This window comes from Mytilus galloprovincialis, chromosome 4 (genome assembly GCF_965363235.1).
Source record: "Mytilus galloprovincialis chromosome 4, xbMytGall1.hap1.1, whole genome shotgun sequence".
Classification (NCBI taxonomy): domain Eukaryota; kingdom Metazoa; phylum Mollusca; class Bivalvia; order Mytilida; family Mytilidae; genus Mytilus; species Mytilus galloprovincialis.
This window is the reverse complement of record NC_134841.1, coordinates 93,865,886-93,891,437: the sequence shown is the minus strand read 5'-3', so window position 1 is coordinate 93,891,437 and position 25,552 is coordinate 93,865,886. Positions and strand designations below refer to the sequence as shown.

General features: G+C 31.4%; 1 protein-coding gene across 2 annotated transcripts; it reads left to right on the top strand.

The window, feature by feature from the left end:
- Positions 1-3,773: 3,773 nt before the first annotated feature.
- Positions 3,774-23,923, top strand: LOC143070847 (uncharacterized). 2 transcript variants are annotated; one of them, XM_076244967.1, is made up of 5 exons: positions 3,774-4,110; positions 18,197-18,289; positions 19,867-19,959; positions 20,946-21,119; positions 23,627-23,923. In XM_076244967.1, exons 1-5 carry the CDS (start codon positions 3,804-3,806, stop codon positions 23,839-23,841), a joined length of 882 nt encoding a protein of 293 aa, XP_076101082.1. In that variant the 5' UTR covers positions 3,774-3,803; the 3' UTR covers positions 23,842-23,923. The 2 variants fall into 2 exon arrangements, 1 of the variants encoding a protein (XP_076101082.1); XR_012976739.1 differs by lacking the exon at positions 19,867-19,959 and having other exon boundaries at positions 3,775-4,110.
- Positions 23,924-25,552: the final 1,629 nt, after the last annotated feature.

Sequence of the window (25,552 nt, the reverse complement as noted above, 5' to 3'; positions counted from 1 at the left end):
ATATGCAATCTTTAATGACCTGACAACAGTATCGTAACTATATCCCTTCTTGATAAGTCTGTTTAAAGGTTTTGTAAGCTTTTGAGGTGAATACTGACATTTTTGTGCTTTGTAAAGAATATTACCATAATATATTGGATGTGAAATACCTGAACGTATAAGATGTCTGCATGTTGAGTTATATTTACGAATTATTTCCTTATACCGGTGATAAAATTTAGTAAATGTTTTGACCAGTTTGTGATATCGAAAACCCTGATGTATTAATTTTTCAGTAATACATAAATTTCTCTCGCTAAAATCTAATACGTTGTTACATACACGAGCGAATCGTACAAGTTGAGATATATAAACACCATAAGATGGTGACAAGGGTACGTCACCATCTAAAAATGGATAATTAACGATAGGAAATGAAAAATCATCTCTTTTATCATAAATTTTTGTATTAAGCTTCCCGTTAATGATATAGATATCAAGATCGAGGAAAGGGCAGTGGTCATTGTTAGTATTAGCTTTATTTAAAGTAAGTTCAACATGATAAATTTCTTTAGTATACATACTGAAGTCTTCATTATTGAGAGCCAATATATCATCCAAATATCTAAAAGTATTGTTAAATTTTTGTATCAAATGTTGTTTCGATGGGTATTTGTTAGTTTTAGTCATAAATTGTAACTCATAACAATACAAAAACAGGTCCGCAATATGTGGTGCACAGTTAGTCCCCATTTGAATTCCAATAACTTGACGATATACGGAATCTCCAAAGCGAACAAAAATGTTATCAAGTAAAAATTCAAGCGCATATATAGTATCAAAGCATGTCCAATTGACATAGTTCTTTTGTTTATTGCTACTAAAAAATGACCTAAAAGAGTTTGAACATATATACTCGCATTGTGACTTTTTAAATGTCCAGTTAATAAGGGATGTGATTTTTTCTTAATAAGAATATGAGGCAAAGTGGTATAAAGGGTAGAAAAATCAAAACTTTGAACAGATTCAAAATCACCAATATATGCATGCTTTGTTTACTGTTTGGCCGTTAGTGTTTTGGTGCTGATCATTGATTGAATTAACTTTAACGTCTATTATTGTTTTTTCATATGAAATTGTAATAATTTGCCAAAATCAAATGTTTTATTTTAATTCGTTTTAATCCTTTCTTAGCATTTATTTAGTATTGCTTTTGCAACCAGTCGTCTCGTTGTTTACACATCTGCGTCTATTTACTTCGAAAGAGCAAATTTACAATAATCTACCACTATCCTGTGATAAAATAATTTCAGATTACTGGCCTCTTCTTTTGTATTATAATAACAGTGACGGTACCGATAACATTGGTTTATACTGAGACTCCTGAATCCTGTGTTATATACATTTCTTTTTAACTATTTTCTTTTTAAAGTTTTTATTCATTTTAATCGGACTTATTATTAATAATCTATCTTATAACAATAGTGATAGTTTTTATGAAACGAAGAAGCTTGTAGTACTATGAAAAGAAGAATTAGTATAACCACGATTAAAGAGAGGAAATGTGAAGGTTTATAAAAGAGGAGACAAGGAAAAGGATCATAGAAATGTGGAAAAGGGAGGGATTTCACAGATCAGTTAAGAGAAGACTTTTTTTTAATAGTAAGTAAGTTATTAGTTTATTACAGTGGTACAATCTAACATTATAAATAATACATTATACATCAGATAAAATGAGCATAAAAATGTATTAAATTCCTGCTTTAAAAGACATATGAGACACTTTAACCTCATGCTCATTAAATGCATACACAATTTAATAAAACGAGATGTGATATCAGAAGAGTAATAATAGCCGGATCTACAGAAGGAAGATGATAGGTGTAAGGAGAGTCGAAGGAATATAGAAGTGACATAAAGAGGACGGTAATAGGAATAGGAATGTTCAGGATTAAAGAAAAATTTGATTTAATATGATTTTAGGTGGTTTAACGCCACTTTTAAGTACCGTATTAAGGCTATTTCTTTGCGTCCAGTTTTTGTTTGTGGAAAAAGACGAACGGCCCGGAGAAAACCACAGACCTTCGATAGGAAAACTGACAATCCTAGTCAATTAAGTTTGGAGTCGAGTGCACCCGCACCAGCGGGGTTCGACCTCACAACCCAGTGTAGACTGGCTAGTGATTACAGTAGTAACAAAGGCGTCTTGTGCTAAAACAGTTAAAAAAATACTCAAATACTCAATGTGTTGTTGCTCAAAGCCAATATACAATGCAGCTTAATTGGCCGTCTTCAAGCAGGAACTACTTAGGAAGAAAGATAAGAAGTTAGCAATATCCTTTAACTTAACTTTCCGCTATATAGATGATGTTCTCTCACTAAATAATTCAAAATTTGTTGACTATGTTGAACGCATCTATCCCATTGAACTAGAGATAAAGGATACAACATTTACAGTTAAGTCGGCCACAGATCTTGACTTATATCTAGAAATTGACAATAAGGGTCTGTTGAAAACAAAACTTGACGACAAAAGAGATGATTTCAGCTTCCCAATTGTAAACTTTCAATTTCTAAGTAGCAACATTCCAGCAACACCTACATACGGGGTATATATCTCACAATTGATACGATATTCCCGTGCTTGTATTTCTTACCATGATTTTCTTGAAAGAGGGTTACTGCTCATAGGAAGCTATTTAACCAATAGTTCCAAATGGTGAAGTTGAAATCATCCCTTCGTAAATTTTACGAACGCCATCACGAGTTGGTTGACCGTTATGGAATAACCGTTTCACAGATGATATCGGATATGTTTCTTACTTAAATTCATGTATTTGGTTTTGATGTTATATTTGTTATTTTCATCGGATTTTGTCTAATGCTTAGTCCGTTTCTGTGTATGTTACATTTTAATGTTGTGTCGTTGTTCTTCTCTTATATTTAATGCGTTTCCCTCAGTTTTAGTTTGTTACCCCAATTTTGTTTTTTGTCCATAGATTTACGAGATTTGAACAGCGGTATACTACTGTTGTCTTTATTTACGTGGTAACTACAATCCCCTTCCCTTCCATGAATATGACCTACCGAATTAGACTATTTACCGGATTTTTTATAACTTGAGCAACATGACGGGTGCCACATGTGGCGCAAGATCTGCTTACCCTTCCGGAGCACCTGAGATCACCCCTAGTTTTTGGTGGGGATCGTGTTGCTTATTCTTTAGTTTTTTATGTTGTGTCTTTTGTACTATTATTTGTCTGTTTGTCTTCTTTTTTAGCCATGGCGTTGTCAGTTTATTTTCGATATATGAGTTGGACTGTCCCTCTGGTACCTTTCGTCCCTCTTTAATAATTTCATTTGTAAAAAAAATCTTTGAAAGATTGTATGAACACACTCTCTGATTATCTGTTATGTCAAAGAACGGCTTGCTTATGTTGTTTATTTCAATATATAAATCATACTTTATATCACACTTGTAGTAAATCAAATAAATTGCTACTAACATTTTGCAAAACCAATAAGATCTTTATGCGACTATTTAATTATATGATATGATCAAGGTATGTTCATCGTATAGGACAATCTAATAGTGTCATTTAAAGCTTTTCGTACAAACATAAAACAAAATTGAGATAAGCTCATTGGTTGAAATACAAATGAGTATATATTGACGTGAAAAATACACACCTAATGAGAAGTATACTGGTTATGGGTACGGTTAGGACTGTTCTCGAATAACTAATCAAATTAAGTATATATGTTAACGATAATTGCGCAAACAACAGGAACATGAGTATTTTGTAGGATACAATTATGAAACAATGATAAAACAAATTATTCACTCAGCTGTAGCAGCTGCAGTAATTTTGACACAATGTACAAACACTCTGAAAGCTAAATTACAGAAATATGAAAATGCGAAAAATACATGTATTATAAATGGAACACCGATTAGAACATTTATTGCAAGAACAGTACGTGAATGTGCTAGCTTATGTACAATTTATGATAGTTGCTACTCTGCTAACTTTGAATCCGTCTCAGGACAGTGTAATTTTTACTCTACTTTCTATCCGAACACGGAACCATGTATGCGATCTGAAACCATCAGAAAGACCCGCGATAAAGGTAAGATTAATAATAAGACACTATCATATGCACACATAATTTTCATGATAACAGGAAATTAAATTTTCTCGATAAAAACAAAATGACATTTTGTACTGATTACAATTTTTGTATTATTGTGTTGCAAAAAAACCCCAACCCAAAACAATATTTGGACGATCTTCAATTTGTATTTCAATGAATTCTCTTTATATCCTGTTTTGTTGCATGGTTCCTCTATCTTGGCAAACAAAACATAAGAACAAACTTAAACGAATTAACGGAGATAGACAGATATAAAGAACTAACATATATTAAGAAATAGATAGCACAAATAAGTAAATAAAATAAATAAATAAATAATAAAATCTCATTTTCTGAAAGTAAACTGTTGTTTTCTAAGACTATTCTTAACCCTTCTTTAATAAATCCGATTTTGATTTATTTGACATTTCCAACGGATATCTCTGACCACAAATTGTATGGTGTCAATTCCTACACTGTTCGGGATAATATTTTCCAATAGATTGTCATTTCGGACTCTATCTGGTATGAAAGTAAGGTTAAGTTACCATTGCACGTTTTGGTAAGCTTACCAATTTATAGAAAGGTAATTCGGTCTTTATTTTTTGTTTTTAAATGTCATGTAGAATATATATCTATGAACATTTGGTTGAATTTCGATTAAAAACCATTAGCAGGTCAAAATCTACTGAACCATGCGCTAATGTAAAAGGAGATGTAGATATTTAATTGGTTGTTTGTACACAGTCAGTATACAGCGATACTTTGAGTATCAGAATAAAACAAACAACCTTTAGTGAAAAGTTTTAAAAGAAAGAGTTTTATTTTGTAATACTGAGATATTTTAATTATCTTTTTACATCACTTATTTTTTTTATTCTGATAAAGAAGAATGTCTATGTTTTTATTCAACCTTTGATCTCGTAATAAAAAAGGTTCTGTCCAAATCTCTATTAAAGATAACGTTTTGTCAAAGTAAAACTTCATTACAATTATATATCTCAATGAATATGTTACTTCGGTTCATTTTCACATAGTACCGTTTTCATATTCATATTGTAAAAGGAGTGTACTTCTATTGCAATTTTGTTTTTAAAAATGCTGTAGCCTAGATATGAGAATAGTTCTTTTAATTTTAGAACCTTTAATTGTCTGTTGTATTGTATGCCGTCCTACTTTTTTTTGCATTTCGAACAGCAAACTCTACTGTCGATTTATTTATTTTCGTGGGAACCAATTTTCGTTGATTAAGAAAAACTTGTATTTTCGTGGATATCTTATTTTGTTGTTTTGGTAAAGTCTGCATATAATCCTATATGAAATTTGTCATTCGTTGAACATTTAACTTCGTGGTTAATCTTTACCCACGAAATCCACGAAATTGGTATCCAACAAATAATAATGAATCTACAGTAGGTGCTTACATTGATGTAGCTATGCCTCTGGTTGTTAGATGTTTCACTGATCCTCACTTGCTATTACACTACATCTCTTTATGTTCATGTAAAATCGACAATACTTATTTTAACGTGACAATATTTATTTTAACGTGACCCAATATTTATTCTAACGTGACAATTCTTATTTTAACGTAACAATGCGTGTTTTAACGTGACAATAACAAATTCGATGATAAGTTTGTGTCTGTGTCTCAGGTGTAATCCTACTTTTTATGCACCAGGAAATGCCTGTACCAAGTCAGGAATATGACAGTTGTTTTCCATTCGTTTGATTTGTTTGAGCTTTTCATTTTACCTTATTATGGTGTCTCTCATTAAACACGATACTAAGGAAGGAATATAGATCTTTAATCTCAGTATAAACATTTTAATTTCATAGCAACTGAATCATCATTTTAATTGTCCTGTCATGAAAGCATATCTATAATGTTTTATGCCTAACAGTTTTTTGACGGTTTGAATTCTTAAATTCAAGCTTAAAATTTTAGAATTGCATTTAGAGATAATTCCACAATGTTTCAGCATATCTGAACCTTTGACATTGACAATTCATTTGATCTGGAAGCGGCAATTGGAAGGCACGTCAATCATAGCTTCTTTCCTGAATCATTATTGATTGAAATAGCATTGTAGTGTAGTGCTTATTGGTGTTTATTTGTTCACAAATTACAATAATTGCCGCGATATAGCCTTTTTGTGCTGATGTGGCGTAAAGCAATCACCAATCGATCAATCTATTAATATTACAGTACTAATGGACCACTTTTAATATGATACGTTACACGAAATCAGATTGCAGATGCCTTGTCAGATTAACTAATTTAGGAAATAAACTACACGTTTTCTGCCTATAAGTTTATAAAATAGACAAACATTTTATGACTTTAAGTTTTGAATTCAAATTAAAAAGCCATCATTAGTTTGAGTAAATAAAAAAAAAGTATGAAATGTAACGCCTTATTTTATTAGTATCATATACATTGTAAGATAAATATTTTTATCACATATTTGTAATGAATACCTTCGGTTTTGCATATGCAATAACCTCAAAATTGCCCGGGGCAAAAAAGAGATATTGATATCGTGCCCTGATTCCAAATGACGACAACGACAACGGCGAGCAATGACGGTGTTGTAATTGAACTTTTTTCTCCTCTCTGCAAAACTTAAATATGTGATAAATAGATTATAACATGTATTTTCCATATTGGCCCTGGTATCATCCCTCGACCCATAACGACCCTCGGCTAAAGCCTCGAGGCCGATATGGGAGTCTCGGGATGATACCAGGGCCAATATGGAAAAGGGCATGTTATAATCTATACATATCAAATGCATTCATTTTAAGAAATTAGTTCGAGTAAGTACTAGCTGCATGACTCACTTTTCATTTCAGGAATTATATATATATTGATAGTAAAATATTGTTTGGAAAAAATAAAAATCCTCAGAATCTTGCAATACTTAATACCACTTTTGAAAGTGAAACTGTAGAAACTTTGCACAATGTCGGTCTATAGTATAGTAATTGTTCTAAATAATAAGGATGTTCTCATCCCAAGCAGACAACCCTAGCCGTATTTGACACAACCTTTTTGAACTTTTGATCCTCAGTGCTGTACAGCTTTGTACTTGTTTTGACTTTCGAACATTTATATCTGGGCGTCACTGGTAAGTCTTGTGTGGACGGGGCGCGCTTCTGGCGTATTGAATTTAAAACCTGGTGCCTTTTGTTAGCTATTATTCATGTGTTTCTTTGTCTAATATGGACTCGTATTTATTTGTATTGTAGTCCTGTAATGTTATGTTGTCATTTTAATGTTATATTTAACATTAACATTAAAGCGGGAGGTTTAGCATGCTACAAAACTAGGTTCAACCCACCATTTTTTTCTTTTAAAAAATATCCTGTACCAAGTCAGGAATATGGCCATTGTTATATTATAGTTCGTTTCTGTGTGTGTTACATTTTAACGTTTGTCGTTTGTTTTCTCTTATATTTGAGTGTGAATTCACATTACTATAAGGTGTGTCACGGTACATTTCTATCCCAAATTCATGTATTTGGTTTTGATGTTATATTTGTTATTCTCATCGGATTTTGTCTAATGCTAAGTCCGTTTCTGTGTGTGTTACATTTTAATGTTGTGTCGTTGTTCTCCTCTTATATTTAATGCGTTTCCCTCAGTTTTAGTTTGTTACCTCGATATTGTTTTTTGTCCATCGATTTACGAGTTTTGAACAGGGTATACTACTGTTGCCTTTATAGTCTTCAATTAAATGTGAATACATTCTCTCTAGGTACAATCTAATATTGAGATGATATATTGTGGTCAATAGCAGAATTTGAATACCATATTTAAAAACAATAGCATTTTACGAGTTAAATAATTAAGTATTTTGTAAATTTAGTCGTAGTGCAGTAGTGTTTATAAGGTCATTAGGTTGCGAAATGGCAAGTCGTTACAAAAGACCAAAAATATCAGCTCAGAAGAAAAAAAACATAAAAGAGGAGTAAAAGATACCAGACAGATATTCATAAACTCATAAATCGAAAACAAACCTACAACGCCTTGGCTAAAAATGAAAAAGACAAATAAACATACAATAGAACACAAAACACAACATAAAAACATAAATACTAAGCAACAGGCATCCTCTAAAAAACTGGGATTGCTCTCAGGTGCTCCGAAAGGATAATCAGATCCTGCTCCACATATGACATCCGCTGTGTTGCGCATAGAACACACGAGGTAAAACTCTAATTCGGTAAGTTATATTCGTGAAACGGGAACGGGGTTGTAGCTACGAAATAAGGAACAAATCCACTATCATCTGTGAAACGGGTATTCCATAGCTGTCAACCAACTCGTGATGGCGTCCGTAAAATTTACGAAATCGTGATTTCAACTTCATCATTTGGAACTCTTGATTTAATAGCTATCTAGTGAGCAGCAACCCTCTATCAAGGGAACTATGGTAGAAAATACAAGCCCGGTAATATTGGCATATGTTTTACTCCCGTAGCTCTTTAAATATAAATGTAACCACAAACGATATTTCTTAATGTTAAAGCTTAAAGACAAACACTGTTACGTGACAGTGACGATGAAATATCTTTTTAAGAAAAAAAGTAAAATCGCAAAAATACTGAACTCCGATGAATATTCAAAACGGAAAGTCCCTAATTAAATGACACAATCAATAGTGCAAACACATCAAACGAATGAATTACAACAGTGTTTTACGGGGTTTCGATACCTTGCTATTGATATAAACAATGTGAAATTAAATGCCTATTACTAAATCATTACATTGCTATATCTCGATCTGTTATTCATTATGTCATCTTTATTCGATACTGGTCTGCAATATATGTCATTCAAGTTGTATGTATTATTTCATTTATTTGAGCTTTTTTCTGCAGGGTTTAAGAACATCAGTTGTTCGACCTGCTAGTCAAAGGCGTTTGTTAAAATACTTTTTCACTTTTTTTGTTTTTTTGAAAATGTTGTGTGTGCTGTATTTAAACCCCTCTACCACGATATTTTTTACATCCACATGTATAAAAATTGCGTTTCTTTCCAAAGCAATCATAGGTTTGAATGTTGTATTCAATTTAGACTCTTAATATTATTTTATTTATATGTAAATGTTACATTTAGAGCTTTCCCCGCAAAATTGATCATAATATCCGGCGCCTAATTGCTTGGTGCTAATAGTCTAATGCAAAACTTTGTGGTTGAGTAAACAACACTGTTCTGTTGTTCAGTTTTTTTCATTCAACACCTTATGAAGATTTAAACTTACCAATTTAATTTTAACGAAAGTTCATGTTTTTCAATCAATCGTGATTTAGGAATGAAGTATGTGACTGCTTGCCAATTAAATGATAAATAGCAATAAGATTAGAACTTTTTATTTGATGATGAGAGATTTAGTATCTAATTTGAAATTACGTATGAGGAAAAGAATATAACGATTTTTTTTAATTCAAATTTGACCACAATTAATTAATGGAACTGATAATAAATATTTTTCTTTAAATTAGTATTCGCCCTTAATTTGCATGAACTCTAATAACTGCTTTGTTTGATACTCTTAGTTCGATCAATCGATTTTTTCTCTCTATTGAATAAATAAATGGAAGAAACAAATCCAATTTTGTGTTACAAATATTGATACTGTGAATATGACATGATGTTTTATTTGACTTTTGAACAACACTACGGCCTTATTAGTTTTTATACGAGTACGTATTTTGCTTAAGTTGTACATATACAAATGAGTTTTGATACGAAATAAGTTAGTAAATGCCTAATTTCATAACCCCCCCCCCCAAAATAGGAGAGAGAGAGAGAGAGAGAGAGAGAGAGAGAGAGAGAGAGAGAGAGAGAGAGAGAGAGAGAGAGAGAGAGACTCCTTATAAGTTTCAAGATAAAACCTAAAATTAAAATTTAAACAAGGACAGTTATAGGTCTACTTGCGCCACACGCTCTATCTAACCTATCACAGTAGTAAAAAAGAACTTAAAACATGTTTCAAGATTGTTTCAAAAGAAAATTATGAAGTATGAACTACGACATAAGTTAAAGGATATCAAGTGATGGCAATAATGCATACTATCTTTCGGTACTGATTTTTCTGGTATCACATCATTTGTTCCGAGAAAACTGATAACTGAAAGGTCGATCAATAAAAGACTTAAGATAAACTACAACTTATACATAAAGTTTAAGTTTTTCCATTAAAAACGGTAGGGCGCTCATCCACGAGGATTTATTTTTATAGTGCTAGTAGACTAGTAGTGGGAAATTGATTTGAACTGATGTTACTTCTCACAAGTTTCAAGGTAGATGGCATATCTGCCTATTTGATGTTTACTCTTGTATAAAGAAGACAATTCTTTTGATTTCGATTGCAATCACTTTACTTATTAAGCTACGGATGTGTTCTACTCATATAACATATATATCTTGAAAAACTTATGTATTAATTAAAAAAATGCTATGTTATGGATGTTCGTAACATTTCTATTTCCGTTTTGTGCTTTTTAAAGATTTTTGTGAATCAGGAACTTTTAATGCACTTGACATTTTACATCAATCGATTTATTTTTAATACAATGTTTTTTTTTAATTTCTTTTCCCTGCTTTGTAACTTGAAAGTAATGAACTGTCTAGATCGCTAAAATGTGTTTAATATTAATAAAGTCATCATTAAGAGAACCAACATTCATGAAAACAGTAAACTCTTTACTGTAAAAATGTCTATTGGTATTTTGTACCGAAAAAAAAAAAAAAAAAAAATGGAAAATCAAAACGGGGGTTGTCCGGTTACCTTCAATCATATAGCATTGTGATATAAAGAATTAATCTGGCATCATTTTAATAGGGGACTCCAAACAGTATATGTATTGTATGTAAAAATTATCAACCCTTGTATTAATTCCCAAAGAAGTTTACATTCTTCAAATTGAGATAAGCAAATCGATCAACATGATTACACAAGTTGAAGGTGTACTTACGATGGTGCTGCCCAGTACAAATTAATACAGCTAACATCTGAGATCTTAGATATCATTTTTTAATCCCCAAATGATTTGGAATTGACGCCCGTCAATAAAAGAAAAAAAAGCAAGTAATCAAAATTCAAGAAAGTTTTAGTATTATTCAAAGAATCTAGTTTCAGGCAAAAACATAATATCTACAAATAAACTCATCATAGATACCAGGACTAAATTTTATATATACGCCAGACGCGCGGTTCGTCTACAAAAGATTCATCAGTGACGCTCGAGTCCAATTAAGTTAAAAAAAAAAAAAAAGAAAAAAAAAAGCCAAATAAAGTACGAAGTTGAAGAGTGACTAGTTCAATCTAAAGGTGATGAGTCATGTGACGTTGATTAGCGGGAAACGAGAACCGGATCCGAATGATGCAGTTATCATGTCTCTTTCATTAAATTTATTTATCTTATAAATGATCATGATATAAACCGTATTATATTGAGAACCACATATTGTATTCGAATTGTATATTTCTTATTACTTTTAAGTTGTAACAGACTCCTTACATACGTATTGAGGGGAAAATAAAGGCAATATGAGTATACTGCTTCAAGTTGAGATAAGCAAATCGATCAACATGATTGAGTTGAAGGTGTACTAGGGATATGGCATAGTGCAAATTAATGCAGCTAACATCTGAGACCTTAGATATCCTTTTTAAATCCCCAAATAAATTGTAATTGACGCCTGTCAATAATAGAAAGAAAAAAACGGACTATCAAAATTTATTTTGAGAACCTCATATTGTATTCGAATTGTATAGTTCCATAACCTTTAAGTTGTTACAGACACTTTAAATCAGTTTTGAGGTGAAGATAAAGGCAACAGTACAAATTGCTGTTCAAAAGTCATAAATCGATTAAACGAAAACAAATCCGGGTTACAACCTTAAACTGAGGGAAATACACCAACAATAAGAAAAAAAAAGAACAACTGGAACACTGAAGTTCAACAAAAAAAAACCAACAAACGTCAACATACATAGAAACAAACTATTTGATAACAACTGCCATATTCCTGACTTGGTACAATTTTTTAAAGATAAAATGGTGAGTAGAACCTAGTTTAATAGGTAGCCAAATCGCCCGCGTTATGAAAATGTTACAAATATCACTGTAATGGTAACACTTTGAGACAGAAATACAGCACATACAAAAACAAGCACCTTCATTTTAAAGAAACGCACAAATGAATAATACAATACTCGACAAAACATGTAAACTGCATAACAACAACGAAAATATTACATCAACGACAAACAACACAATGTAAACAGGATCATATTTAGACAAAAAACTATGCTGAATTTTACGTGCCACGAAATTTAGGAAGTATTATTTTCGTTTTAAATTTTAAATGTTAACGTTATCTCTAAAACACCAAGCAATAACACTCTACACCAATCTTTTGTGTTTTTAAAGGATGTTCGCTGCTCAGTTTCAAATTAAATAACTTTTCATAAAACTAGTATGTATTGATAGGGAATAAATTAAGGAATCAAAAAAGCAAAAAAAAATATAGGGGTCAATGTGCTTGTTTTCGAGATATGAGCCATTGGAATTTTGGCGGGAAAATAATCTCTCTTGATTTTTCCTAGCTTTATCATTGACCAGTTAAAGTTCTCAAATACTATTAAAAAATAAATAAAATTTTATAAGACTTTAACTAATGACTTATAATTATACATGTAAAAGATTTATGAAAAGAAAAATGGGGGTTCATGGGGATTTTTTTTAATGCATTCAAATGGATAAAACTAGAGGATTCCGAAAATCTGACAAAAATTCCAAAACATGACAAGCAGACATCCTTAAGCAAAACATAAGAAATACTCATATTTTTATTTCTAAAGACTGGAGTGTTCTAGATTGGGTTTTCTATACTGTTTTTTGTCTTCTTTTTTAAACATTTTTTTTGTCATGACGTGAGCAGTATGTCTCCGATTTTTGAGTTTGGATATCTCTTTTGATTCTTCCGCATCTATGCTTCCGCGTCTATGTTTCTTTGGCAATCTATAACATATTTACAAGCATTTTTTTTACCTGTTATGGCCTCGTGTACATTTGTATTAAAACCCAATGTCTTATTAGAGGAATATTTCACTGTCGTTGGAATTCACTGATATATTGTCAATCGTTTTTAAAAGAAAAGTTTGTTAGATTGTTTAAATACACTTTTCCCACTAAGGTCAATTTCTGTATCCAAAAAAATAGCTTTCATAGATATCAGCATTTGAAAAACTTTTGTTTTAAAAGTGTATGAATTGTATTTGACATCAGTATTATAAACCAGTGCGTTTAGTATTTCGATATTAGACCATGACCAAATCCAAAACATTATTTTAGACTTTTGTCAACTTCTTGTTTCTAAACCAGCATATCAATGCCAAGCGTTTGACATCCGAAAAGATACCGATCAAAATAAATATATATCTTTATTTAGATAATGTAGTCGTTAACCTAATAAACCTGAAAAGTACAAACACACCAGGATATAATTTCCTGCGTTTAATGAATACAGTATCATCGATCACTGTAAATGTCGAGAACGTGACAATCAAGCATGAACTGAAACGTTTGAATTAGAAACATAAAGAACATTCAAATTAATCCGGAATTTATATATAAGAAATGTATTATGCAGAAAAAATAACTAATGTTCTGTATATTTTCCTTCATCTGGGTACAGCAAATTCATCAAAGATACAAAGCTTAAAATTATAGATACACGACGTGCTTTTCGTCTTCAAAAAACTAACCAGTTGTGCTCAAAGCAAATTAATTTCAAAACTAGAACGTGACAAAACAATTTGTTTTACCAGACATATATTATGCGCTCACTTCTGCATACTCCATAAGATTTAAAAATGATTCAGCACACATTGCAAGTGCTTCTCTCTCGTAAAGTTCTCAAATAAATGTTTGATCAATATTTCATATCCGTGAAAAAGATAGAAATTGATTGTAAAGATAAATGAATTTCCAACAAAACATGTATACATAATATTCTTTTCTAATCAAATATTGAAATACATGTTTGGTATAAATTTAAAAGACTAGGCGAAAGGAAATTAGGAAAACAGTTTCAAGTATTGTAAACATATATATAGACAATAACTGTTAAGTGTCTTTAAATATCAGCTGTATTTGTACGAGGCTAGGAAACAAAGTGTATGCGAGCTTTTAGCAAGCTACTACACCTGTTTCGAGCCGAGTACAAATACAGCTGATATTTAAGGACACTAAACAGTTATTGTCTTTATCCTGCAATTAATTCTCCATATTGTTTGTGTTTTGAAAGACACAAACACTAACATATTTAGCATTTATTTTCGATTTATAATCCCTTGAGGCCCGCGTAGTAATATCAAAATCACACATTACGCTGAAGACGGGTTCGCAAAAAAGAATCTCGAATGGTCAACATTAATACATCGCTCAAGATTGATAATTATCTATTTTAACATGACAACTAATTTCAACAGTAACAACAAATAACAAAACATTGTCAAATTTTAAACAGAAGTGTACAAGTTGACCTACGCTTCAGACTTGACATTCACTAAACATGCATGCTGAAATTGACATAGTTTATTTGTAACACAATAATACACATTGAAGTTTTGAAATCGACAATTGTCATCGTCGTTGGAATGCAACTGGAATACACATTCTGAGGTCACATAGGTTCAAACAATACTCAGTCCGGCAGTGGGCGGAGCTTTAAAGCGATATCTGTATAGTATACAGATACAGCATAGCGATATCTGTAGGGCTGTATCTGTATAGTAGGACACCCAATTGCAGGATAAAAAATTATATGAAATTCTAGTTGAAAATAAATGTGATGGCAACACAAAGAAAAACCTAATTTGTTATACTGAATTTGACCTGTTTAAATCTTTTAAACAAAACGCGCGCATGGCGTATAAAGACAACAGTAGTATATACCGCTATTCAAAAATCAATTCGATTAAGAGAAAACAAATCCCAATTATATCTGTATCTAAGATAAGCTTATTTTCTACATATTTGTTAAAAGTAAAGGATATCAATTGTAATTTCTGTTTTTCAAAATTTCATATGCAGTTTAATTCCTGTACCAAGCCATCGTATTATTTGTAAAAATTGTCACGTCTGAACTATCAATTTGGCAAAAATTGTGTAATTTAATTTCGATTTATAGACCAAATTGAAAACAATAAAAAGTGAAGATTTGAAATATGATCTTGACCTTTGACCTAGATCTTTTATTCCTTCTGATGGACAACATTTCTGATATGATATGACAATATGTTTCTAAAACTCACATTCCACCGTAGGCTGTACCAAGTCAGAAAAATGACAGTTGTTTTCCAATTGTTTGATGTGATTGCACTTTTGATTTTGACATTCGATAAGGGACTTTCTGATATAAATTTTCCTGGGAGTTCGGTGTTTGTGGTATTTTACTTTTATGACAATCCACTGTTATGCTGAATAAAGGCAACATCATAACAAGTTATCCCTTCGCAGGATAGTCGGATGCAATCTCTAGCTATAGTCGCATGACCATTATAGTCACAGATAACTACTAATGATATACAATTATCAACAATAACAACAATAACAATATACTTTATTTGGAAACACTGAGGCACATATTTACATTTGTAACAATAAGCAAAATACATCGTCATATTTATGGTAACTTCAAAACAATGTTAACAAATAATCATAACCTTAAACACGTCCTTTCTTCTCCGTTATTTGTGACATTAACATTTTGACAAATCAACGAAGTATGCTTATCAACATCACCGTGTTTGCATTTACCATTATCAATATGAGGGGTGATAAATTTAGAGCAGGATATGCTTACCTTTCCGGAGCACATGATACGTCCCAAATTCGGTTGTTGGTCCGTGTTGCTCTGTCTTTCGTTTTCTAAATTTGTAATCTTTAATCTTTTTCTTTGTTTTTAAAATCTGAATTATTTTCTTCAAAAATAATTATAAATTGGTATAGCAAAATGTGCTGAGAGGTATACAAGTGAGCGGTTTAGACAGCTATATAACAAGGTTTAATCCACCAATTTATACATAAGAAAAGGTTTGTATCAAGGCAGGAATATGATATTTGTTATCCATTCCTTTGATGTGTTGGAGCTTTTGATTTTATTATGTGATTAGGGACTTTTCGTTTTGAATTTTGCTCGGGGTAATAAAAACTAAAAACAATTTATCTATTAAATTCAATATGATTAACTGTCCTCGATTTAAAAAAGAATTTGTTCTGATAATTTGAAATACACTTAACGACAATAAATACTTCCAAAGCTTGGTATTCTAATATTTCTATTGTAAATTGAACGAAGCTTGTTAAAACAATAATTATTGGAGCACACCCAGATCGGATTTTCAGAAAAAAAATCCCAATCTACCAAGTCATTAGCAATATTTTCAATATATGATATAGAACAAAAGTATAAATATTCAGTTGGAGCTGTTTCATAGTTTAAAACAATAAGCATGTATTTTCAAAGTTTATAGATTAAACTTCATTAACATAGAAATAATAAACCTAACGGGACATCGAAACATACTTTACATGTCATCCTGTAATTGAAATCGATCAGTGATGTAACAAAGTTTTTTATTCCACTGTTTGTTCAACATGTGTTAGTTTGAAATATTTATACTCTTACCATTTTAGTACTAGTATATTGAAATTAAAATTTCATACATGACACGCCCATTTGAAACATCAATTTTGAAAATAAGGTGCATCAAAACAAATTCCGTATCTAACGAATTTCAATTGTCTCTATCTGTCGTATTTACAGGGAATATATATTCATCTTTTAAAAATCAGCGCATACCTTATTTTGACAATATATTAACCACTTATACCTGCAGTAGAAAACAGATAGCTATCTTAAAAAATAAATCATATTAAGGGTACATTTCATAATCTCCCGTTTCCCTAATTTAATGCATCTGTATACAAGTGGGAGGTTTAACTAATTACATATAAGAAAATGCCTGTACTTAGTCAGGAATAGGACATTCGTTATTCTTTTGAAGTGCTTGATCTTATGATTTTGCCGTTTAATTAAGGAATACTACACGTTATTTTTGTTATTTTACTTTTTATCGTATGTTATCACAATAATATTAATAATGTATATGTGAGACAAGTCAAATACTCATGTGAACTAAATGTTATGATTTCCGGACATCCATTATAAGTAATTATTCACTTTAAACCCTTCCGTATTACGGAGTGAAAAATAGACAACATAATTTGAAGTATTACAAATGTTTTCGGAAAGGTAATATTTATATAGAACTTTTAAGGATTATGTCGGTTAAAACGCAAAAAAAAGCCCGTAGATACTCTTTCTGAATGAATTAAAACCGTGAGATCGTTGATACAAATCAGTAAAAAAAAAGCAACTGAATGGGACTATCAATATCCATGCTACGTCAATCTATATAAAGACCGAAATGTTTCAAAACACTTGTCCAACCTACATGACAAGTAGGTTGTTGTCCTCGCTGATAATGCCATAAACAACATCGGATTTGTGTGTAAACCACATTACATAAACTGCCTATTAAAAGAATTAGGTATTGACCGTCCCCTTGAAAATTCAACATATTCCCCACGACACTCACGAAAGAGGATATCCTGGATAATCATAGGTCCGTCCAATGTTCCTTTGGAATTTCAACCAAAGATGAAAAACTGGATTTTCAACCACCGTATTCGAGATCTTAACTGTATAAGTGTCCTTACAAATAACGGTTCTTCAATGCGCTCCATGAAATCTCTTAATAAATGATTAAAATCCATTTTGTAAAGCCGGGCTTCAAAGTATTTGTATATGTATCTTATGTCTTAACTTTCGTACACTTTTCACGAATATATGACAAATCAAATAAGACTTGTTACCGATTTTGTACTAACATGAGCAACACGAAGGATGCCACATTTTGAGCCGGATCTGCTTACACTAACAATTTGTGAAATTAACATATATCTATATTTCAATTATTGTTTTAAATCATTGCAGAAACAAGCCAGACAGAGTTCTTCTCTACAACACCTGTAGACGTAACATCAATTGGATCAACTCACCAGGTGACCAGTATTTCTCCAATCGGAGGTATATATTTCTAAAATTCGTTAATATTTGAAAATATCCTTCATTAATTCTGAGGAAATTTTACTCAACTGTAAATACTTATCAGCCAAACTATAGTTAAGATGAATATAGTGACCACCCGCTCTAATATTACTACCAGGCTAAACAGTGTCACACATATACGTCCGCTTGAAGTCACATGATTTAGACCGATAATATTTATCGAACATTTGCGAGTGTGAGAAGCATTTGAACATATTTTAAACACTTTAAACGTTCTATCCAAAAATAGAGTGGTAGAAATTGACAACTCTATGCTGGTATATAAGACCGAAAATTTAATCAGATAGGTTTCATAACTGTATCATAACTGTTTGCTGTTTTAACCACAAACAAGGCATTCATACAGTCTTATTCTTTTCTCTTAACCAATGAGAATCGCCTTATACAATACGCTTGTCATTGTTGATGCTCATGGAAATCTACATTAACATACACAGTGTATGTATATGTTTACGCAGATACCAGGTTTAGCATTATTGTTTACTCAACATAAAAGAGAAGGATAATTAAATGTGATATACTTTATTTGTTTAAGGCAAACATTTAATGGTAAAGTTTCTTATTTGTAAAATAGATAGGAAACAATACAAAAAAAAAGGTATATGTCTGAAATCGACTGATGGTCTAATACGTCTGAATAGTGTATAATTCAGACTTTCTGGGTTTTAAGAGCATTGAGGACAAATAATCCTAAAAGTTTTGCCTAAGGTAATCTATTCCTGAAGTAGAAAAACCTTAATATTTCAAATATTCAATAGTTTTGTAAACAGTTAATTTATAAATATGACTATATCAATGAGTTTCAATATATTCCTATTGTATAATTCGCTGATCTTAGCTCATTGTTGAAGGCCGTACGGTGACCTATAGTTGTTAATGTCTGTGTCATTTTGGTCTCTTGTGGACAGTTGTCTCATTGGCAATCATACCACATCTTCTTTTTTATATTAGCATATTTTACTTAGGATAGGTTTTGCTATTTAATTCATGTTTGTTTAATTCATATTGCTCCTCAAATATCAAAACTTTATGGATAGTGTTGTTATTTTGGTTTGAGAGTTATTGATGAATTGATATTCATAAATTATCATTTAACACATTATTTTTGTTTTTTTATTTGACCTTCAAACTTATTTTAATCGAGACTCTCTGATGAATATTATATAAACGAAATGCACGTCTAAGGTATATACTAATAATTTTTTGGCGGAAAAGATGCCATTAAGGAAGACAATTTCCAATGATTTTCAAATTTTCTAATTGCATTCTTCAATTTCTCCTTAAAGTTTGAAAACACTAGACAGGTTCCAAACAGTAGAAAATTTGACAAGACGGTGAATATGAACCTTTGGCCTTGACTTGTGACAAGAGCATTTGAACTGAATACTGATGAAATATGTGTTACTGTAATATGCAAGAGGTAGAGTACTTATATTGTTTGATATTGTTGCTGGTAATAAATCATATTGACACCATGTTTCTCAATATCAGTGCAATAAGCACCCTCTTTATGACACAAATATATTTTATTGTAGAAACCAGCCAGGCAAAGTTATTGTCTACTTCTTCAGCAGAAGTAACAACAATTGGACTCACTAACTATGTGACTGGTATTTCTTCAACTGAAGGTAACTTACTTCTTTGATTATATATATTTAAAAAAGTATTTTGATCTTTATTTATAGCAGGAACATTGTTTTGTCCTTACATTCAGATTTGTTACAATAACGTCACTCCTGGAATTTTGTCACAGTTGTTCCATTCACATTCCATTTCTAGTAAATGACAACTTCAAAAAAGAATGTTATTCTAAGTAAATAGAGGTGTTACGAAATTCATAAATCGATTGAGAAAACACAAATCCGGGTTACAATCTAAAACTGAGGGAAACAATCAAATATAAGAGGAGAACAATGACACAACAGAAATACTAAAATAAGATAACAAATGCTATACTTTGATGTACAAAAGGGCGACTAGAGTTTACCATTGTTCAAATGTTGCATTTCGATTAAGAAGTTACAAATCAAGATTACAAAAAAAAACTGAAGTAATCGCATAATCTTCAAAAGATGTAAGACCAGGAAAGTTGTCATGGTAGGTGTCACCTGGTATGCATGCATGGTACGCATTCAGTCTGGCATCTTTTGAAGTTCATGCAGTTTCCGTTTTTTTATTTGTAAATTAAGGTTGTCTTCGGTAATTAAGGAGGTTTGCAAATCGTTAAATTATTCCTGCCTTAATAAACAATCGTAGTATTAAATAAACATCTTTCATCGAGAGGTTCCAGTATAACTGTTATTCTTCCACACTCACATTATCTGCGTAAACATTTTTCTCTAGAATCAAGTCTTCCGTATTGGTATTTTTGAGTCCTTCTTAATAATGGTTTGCATCTTTCAGAGTTAGTATTTTGATAGTAAAACAGGCCAGAGCGTTGGATTGATGTCTCGTTACACAAAATCACAAGCGATAATTATTCGTCAGAAGAACAAAAATGATTAATATTAATTTCTAATTTACCCCTCTCTTTATCCATTGACGACTTTATATAGAGGAACAATATTTATCGATGTAATACACACGTGTATGTGATATTTATTTCTGTTTTCAGCACTCTGTAATACAGCAACAGGATATACCTATGACACAAGCATGAACATTTGTTACAAAACTGTTGTAACTTTGAGATATTATACACCAGCTAAGGAACACTGTGTTTCAGACTCTGCACATCTCCTACTTATCGATTCTTTGGATGTGTACGAATGGGCTATGAATCAAATGGGTATGATTTGACACGTTAATTCATTATAGTTAAGGAATTTTTATTGTATGTCAAACCTTACGCAAAGCCGTATAAATGTCTGAAAAGTGTTTTAGTTTTTAGAGCACCGGGTCGATACCGCTGTTGGTTAAATATCAGTCTCACACTGTTTCATCCGCTCAAAGGTAAATAATTCGGTATTGCCATGCTTTATAACAAACCTGTGGTTTAGAAATTAAGAGTCATTAATAAAGTAAGGTGTCAACTATCTCAGACAAAGTTTACAAAAGAGGCATATCATTAAGTTATTAATTTTTTTATATTACATCTCATAAAGAATAAAAATGGATCTATCATTACCCTTTAACATGAAGTTTCGTAATATAAATGATGTCCTTTCCTTAGATAATTCAAAGTTTAGTGACTTTGTTGGACATATTTACCCTATCCAAATTGAAGGATACAGCATAAAAAGTTAAGTCATCCTCAGATCTTGACTAACCTCTGTATACGGTTTATATATATATATATATATTCAAGTTAAGTCATCCTCAGATCTTGACTAACCTCTGTATACGGTTTATATATATATATCCAAGTTAAGTCAACCTCAGATCTTGACTAACCTCTGTATACAGTTTATATATATATATCCGAGTTAAGTCATCCTCAGATCTTGACTAACCTCTGTATACGGTTTATATATATATATATATTCAAGTTAAGTCATCCTCAGATCTTGACTAACCTCTGTATACGGTTTATATATATATATCCAAGTTAAGTCAACCTCAGATCTTGACTAACCTCTGTATACGGTTTATATATATATCCAAGTTAACTCATCCTCAGATCTTGACTAACCTCTGTATACGGTTTATATATATATTCAAGTTAAGTCATCCTCAGATCTTGACTAACATCTGTATACGGTTTATATATATATCCAAGTTAAGTCATCCTCAGATCTTGACTAACCTCTGTATACGGTTTATATATATATCCAAGTTAACTCATCCTCAGATCTTGACTAACCTCTGTATACGGTTTATATATATATCCAAGTTAACTCATCCTCAGATCTTGACTAACCTCTGTATACGGTTTATATATATATATATATATCCAAGTTAAGTCATCCTCAGATCTTGACTAACCTCTGTATACGGTTTATATATATATTCAAGTTAAGTCATCCTCAGATCTTGACTAACCTCTGTATACGGTTTATATATATATCCAAGTTAAGTCATCCTCAGATCTTGACTAACCTCTGTATACGGTTTATATATATATCCAAGTTAAGTCATCCTCAGATCTTGACTAACCTCTGTATACGGTTTATATATATATCTAAGTTAACTCATCCTCAGATCTTGACTAACCTCTGTATACGGTTTATATATATATCCAAGTTAAGTCATCCTCAGATCTTGACTAACCTCTGTATACGGTATATATATATATCCAAGTTAACTCATCCTCAGATCTTGACTAACCTCTGTATACGGTTTATATATATATCCAAGGTAAGTCATCCTCAGATCTTGACTAACCTCTGTATACGGTATATATATATATCCAATAGATATAGGAAGATGTGGTGTGAGTGCCAATGAGACAACTCTCCATACAAATAACAATTTAAAAAGTTAAAAAGTAAACCATTATAGTTTAAAGTACAGCCTTCAACACGGAGCCTTGGCTCACACCGAACAACAAGCTATAAAGGGCCCCAAAATTACTAGTGATTTTATTTTATCCTCGTATCCATGTTGTGATTATTGGTTCGTGCATTTCCTATTATGATTTCCTTGATAGAAAACTATTGAAAAAAAATAAGTGACGCAGTTTAAATCATTTACTATAAAACTTGAAGTAAGCTACAATGAGGTGGTAGACCGTTATGGAATATCTGTTTCATCATTCAAGACGGAAATGTTCCATTCGTCGAAACCACATTCCCGTTTTTTCCCTCGAACGTGACCTATAAAATAAAACTTATCACCGGATTCGTACTTAAATGATCATTAACCTCTGTTTTATGTGAGGTCCGAGTTAGTCTGTCTTTAATTTTCTATATTATGTTTTGTTTACTGCTATTGTCTCTTCTTAGTTTTTGTTTTTTTACTGTTATTGTCTCTTCTTAGCTTTCGGTTTTCGCCTCTCTTTAACACAAGACGTCTGATCTAATTTTTCTTTAAGTTTTAAGTTTTAAACCTCACTTCTTTCAATACTGACGAGAGAGATAAAATAAAGATTCATACAAATGCAACTATCAGTTCAGACAAATTACTTACTATTTATTCGAGTGTAGACGAAAACCGCGTCTGACTTACACCACTTAAATCCAGATATTCGTGATGTCGATGATGTTGTTTATTTGCATAGTAGTAGTACTTATAAGGGAAAAGTTTTATGTAATCTTATCAAATTTAATCCAATTTCTGTTTTTATTTTTCTTCAAATTATCGGTATTTAAAATGTGTCCACCTGCTTGATATAAAACAACTTTTGCTTTATTTCAGATGCGTACGGAATTCAACGTATTTATTTTCAAGGTGAACGAGTCGACCAATATTCACCTTTCTTGGATGATGAAGGCAATACTTTAATATATTTCAAATGGAATCCAGGGGAACCAGATGTTATAGGGAATTATTTACGAACGGATGGAACAACTAGACTAATGGAAACATCTTCGGGAAACTCCGAATATTCTTACATTTGTCAGATATATTAGCAATCAGTTGTTTTTTAATATAATAATATAGACGCTTAACATAATGTCTATTTAATGATAAATTTTCTGTACACTATCTTAATTCAGATGTTTATAAATTTTCAAAAGAAAGCTATCCACTAATACCCTTACCTAAAATAAACAGATTTTTCTGTTTTAGGTATGATATTATAATCTATCCTGATAATCCTCATGGAAAAATATTTTGGTAAGATGATACTTTCTTCTACTGCTATAGTATTTATCATTTTTCTTTTAGCTTACGTGTAAATGTATCTTCTTATATAATTGAGAATGGATATGAGGAATATGTCAGAGAGACAACAATCCGACCAAAGAGCAGATAACAGTCGAAGGCAACCAATTCATGCTGGTATCATTTCCAATGGTATCTTCTGTCATCTACCAAAATATCTGTGATTAGCTTTTTTTTTTTTTTTAATTTCTTTACATTGTTTCAAAATTCCGGATGATTTTAATGTGGATTAACTGTACATTCCTTTTTAGAATTGCATTAAGCTACACTATATTTTGGTTGTATGTGTCGTAAGTTTGTTTTAAATTTACCAAGTTTACGAGAGAGTGATATTACGCAGGATTTACCATTGTCATGAGCAGTATCATAGGGTTGACAAATAAAAAAATAACCTGCTTACCCTTTCATAAGCTTTAGCCCTTATTCTGTGAGTTTTTCGTTGCTCTATGTTTAGTGTTCTATCTATTTGTGGTATTTTATGGACGATTGACTTTTCGGGTTTATTAGACTGATTAAACGGGTAATATTTTCCAAGTTAAATGTATGTTTCTTACATCTGTAGGTTGACTATTCGTTCAGGGAAATGTTATGAAGCCAGTAATCAGTCATTGGAACTGATATAATAGTAGCCTTGATTGACAATTGTATCATTTAGCTATTATTTTTAGATCCTTTTTGGTGTTGTAGATATACGATAATTTCGGTTCTTCTGCATACTTGGTGTTCAAATATTTGGCATTTAACCTTCCTGCTGAAGGTTAATCCAGATAATCATTTATTGAATGACGTCTTCTTTTTTTTTTTGCTTAGGAATAGCTACCTGTCAATGTCAATTTTACTGACGATTTTGTTAAGTCTAAATCAGTGAAAAACACAAAAAGTTGTATTCAGTTTTATATTTGATAATTTTAACGTTAGGTGAACGGTTACATGCTTAGTTTGTGGTAAATTACGATTCGTATAGTCTAACAAAGAAATGAAACATTATCATCAATTTGATAAAAATTGTCTCATTTAAGTAATGAATTCGATCGTTATTTTAACCGCATACAGATTGTTTGTAATATCACCATGAGCTGTTTCTTTGGTTACTGTGGATTCATTTATTTTCGTGGGTATCAATTTTCGTGGATAGAGAAAAAAAGGCATTTCGTGGTATACGTAAATTCGTGGATCGCTGATTACAACAACAAAAAATTAGATACGTAATTCGTGGATTTCTTTTTAAATTTATTAGATCATATAACCTCCTTGGTTTTATCAATAATCAAAACAAAACAAAAAAGAAGGAATTCATTGAAAAAGTTTTGAATTGTCAAAATCCTCGCTTGGTCATTCTAGTTTAAAGTGTTCATTGATAATTTCGATTACAATAATGGACAGAGACAACTAATTATTTGTTTGTTTTACAATTAATAAATTCTTGTCTGAATTCTATAAGGCATTCAAAATTTT

Bases quoted from the DNA above. Each gene is read 5' to 3' on its own strand.
- LOC143070847 (XM_076244967.1), top strand. From the start codon at position 3,804: ATGATAAAACAAATTATTCACTCAGCTGTAGCAGCTGCAGTAATTTTG. The intron at 18,290-19,866 runs GTATATATTTCT...ATTTTATTGTAG, and splicing joins CAGTATTTCTCCAATCGGAG to AAACCAGCCAGGCAAAGTTA. The intron at 19,960-20,945 runs GTAACTTACTTC...TTCTGTTTTCAG, and splicing joins TGGTATTTCTTCAACTGAAG to CACTCTGTAATACAGCAACA.